The 2,664-nt window shown below is 38.4% G+C and overlaps 1 protein-coding gene across 1 annotated transcript in view; it reads right to left on the reverse strand.

Moving 5' to 3' along the window:
* SPG11 (spastic paraplegia 11 (autosomal recessive)) overlaps positions 1–2,664 on the reverse strand; it is a 114,117-nt gene that overhangs the window by 61,110 nt on the left and 50,343 nt on the right. The window contains exon 16 of the mRNA XM_012649141.1: positions 961–1,164. Within this exon, the coding sequence (XP_012504595.1) occupies positions 961–1,164 (204 nt within the window). The remainder of the gene's footprint in view (positions 1–960; positions 1,165–2,664) is intronic.

A 2,664-nucleotide genomic window follows, 5' to 3' on the forward strand; every position in this document is an offset into this window, starting at 1 on the left:
TTACAGGTGTGAGCCACCGTGCCCAGCCCTCATAGAGTTTTTGTGAAGATTAAATGAGATAATGCATGTATAGCACTTACCTTAGTGCCAACAGCATTGTAAGCATTCATATTTTAGAGACTATTTCTATTACTGTTGTTAATACTGATTTAATAGCAATTAACACTGGCCACAGATGTGATTCTGCAGGTTGACCTTAGGTAGATATATATTGATGTATCTCTCTCCGTGTCTATATAACTATAAATATTAGAGCATATCTAATACGCCTTGCAATGGCTATGAAATCAAAGTTGTTTAGTATTCTCCTGGTAATGAAAGCATCAAAGAATTCTAAGGGAATCTTTAGAATCTTTCTCTCAAATTTTTTTTTTTTTTTTAGAGACAGGGTCTCACTCTGTGGCCCAGGCTGTAGTGCAGTGGCCCAATCATATCTCACTGGCCCACTGTAGCCTCTAACTTCTGGGCTCAAGTGATCCTCCCACTTCAGCCTCCCAAGTAGCTGGGGCTACAGGCACATGCCATCATGTCCAATTAATGTTTTAAAAAATTTTTTGTAGAGATGGGGTCTCTCCATTACCCAGGCTGGTCTCAAACTCTTGGCCTTAAGCCATCTTCCCACCTAGGCCTCCCAAAGTGTTGGGAGCACAGATGTGAGCCACCACGCACCCAGCCCCTCTCAAACTTTTTAAAGCATTTCTTCCATTTCATTCTAATGTCAAGTTATTTAAATGGTTAACAGAGATATTACAAAACGTCACCAAAAAAAACACACAAGCATTTAGGTGAATGCAACATTTAACTTAAAGATGTACTATTTGTTGGAGTGGGGGAAACTACTTCAAAAAGATCAGTATTCCTCATATGAATGCTTGACATTTCCTAAAAGTCACTCAGAGGTAGTATGGAAAAAGGAAACTTGAGGACCTGCTCAAAGACAAACCAGTTCTCAGTACTCACTTGTAACAGTCGAGATAGACATAAAGAAGATGCTGCAAACTGTGTTCCAAACAATAGAGAATGAAGTGAGAATGGAAATCCCAACCTTCTTTGTTCTTGTAGTTTTGAACAGGGAGGGTATCTTGTATCACACCCCCAATACGGCTCATTCTTAGGAGGAAACATTCAAAGTCTTCTAATTCAGATGCAAGAAAAATCCCACTCCTATTGGGCAGGTTTAAGGGATGGTAAGTTAAAAAGTTACTAGGTTCAGAGCAGACCAAATCATTTCCATTGTTTAAATCTCAATTACTTAAAAGTATTTATACATTAAGTCTGTATGCTTAATATGTTACTCTATAAATATGTTCTAAGGTACATATTTTGCTAGTTTCCAATAAAGGTTTCTGCTCCATTACAGTATTTAAAGGTAGTAATGAGAGTCTCAAGTTATCTTCACTATTTCAAAAATCTAAACCAAGCTATTCATATTTTTTGGTTTTTGAACTATACAACCCAATACAGCAATAGTGGTTAGCTCTTAAAGCTTGATGCTCTGAGCACATCTGAGAAAGTCACCAAACTACCCAAACAAAATGAAGAAGCTGGAGCAGAATAACTTAAACTACTCAATAAGAATAGGGGTTGGCATGTATATATTACTTCTTTAAAATTTACTGTTAAATACATCATATATACCATGAAAAGGAATAGTAAAGAATATATATGTCTGCAAATGGGAGTTTAAAGAAACACCAGGTAATCACCACCCAGATTATAAAACATTATACCTTTGAAGCCCTTGGTGTATTCCTCCCCCATTGCATGTCCTTTGCTACCCCCAGAGGTAACCACTATCCAGACTTTTGTGATAACCCTTCCCTTACTTTTATTCATAGTTTACCCTCCATATATGTAGGCCCAAATAATATATGGTTTGATTTTTGCCTGTTTTGAACTTCATATATAAATGGAACATTCTGGCTGTATTGTTCTTTACCTTGTTTCTTCTATTCAACATTGTATGATTTATCTGTGTTGATACCTGTGGCTATAGTCTGTTAGTTTTCATTGTTATATAGTGTTTCATTGTATGAATATACTGTGTTTTATTTATTCACTCTACCTTTCAGGGTCATTTTAGTTATTCCTACATTTTGGGTAAAATAAATTTGCATTTTTGTAAGTACAAATAAGAAAGAGCATTTTTTCCCAAATTTATTGGTCATTTGTGCTTGTTTTTTGTGAAATGCCTATGTGCTGGTATCTTTCCCCTCAGAACCAAGCTCTACTCTTCTCTAGCCTGCTCTGTGTTCCCAAAGGCTCACCTGTGCGGGCTGTACCACAAGATTATAGTGCCCTCAGACTTCTGTTTTGGTTCATCCTATGGGAGGGTCCAATCAAAAGATACGAGTCAGAAAGAAGGGGCTGGGCGTTGTGGCTCATGCCTGTAAATCCTAGCACTCTGGGAGGCTCAGGCAGGAGGATCACTTGAGCTCAGGAGTTTGAGACCAGCCTGAGTAAGGGTGAGACTCCGTCTGTACTGAAACCAGAAAAAATTAGCCGGGCATGGTGGCGCTCACCTGTACTGTAGTCGAGCTATTAGGGAGACTGGCAGGAGGATCAGTTGAACTCAAGAGTTAGAGGTTGCAGTGAGCTATGATGACACCACTGCACTCTAGCGAGGGTGACAGAGTAAAACTCTGTCTCAAAAAAAAAAAAAAA

Source organism: Propithecus coquereli, unplaced genomic scaffold (assembly GCF_000956105.1).
Source record: "Propithecus coquereli isolate 6110/MARCELLA unplaced genomic scaffold, Pcoq_1.0 Scaffold3, whole genome shotgun sequence".
NCBI lineage: Eukaryota > Metazoa > Chordata > Mammalia > Primates > Indriidae > Propithecus > Propithecus coquereli.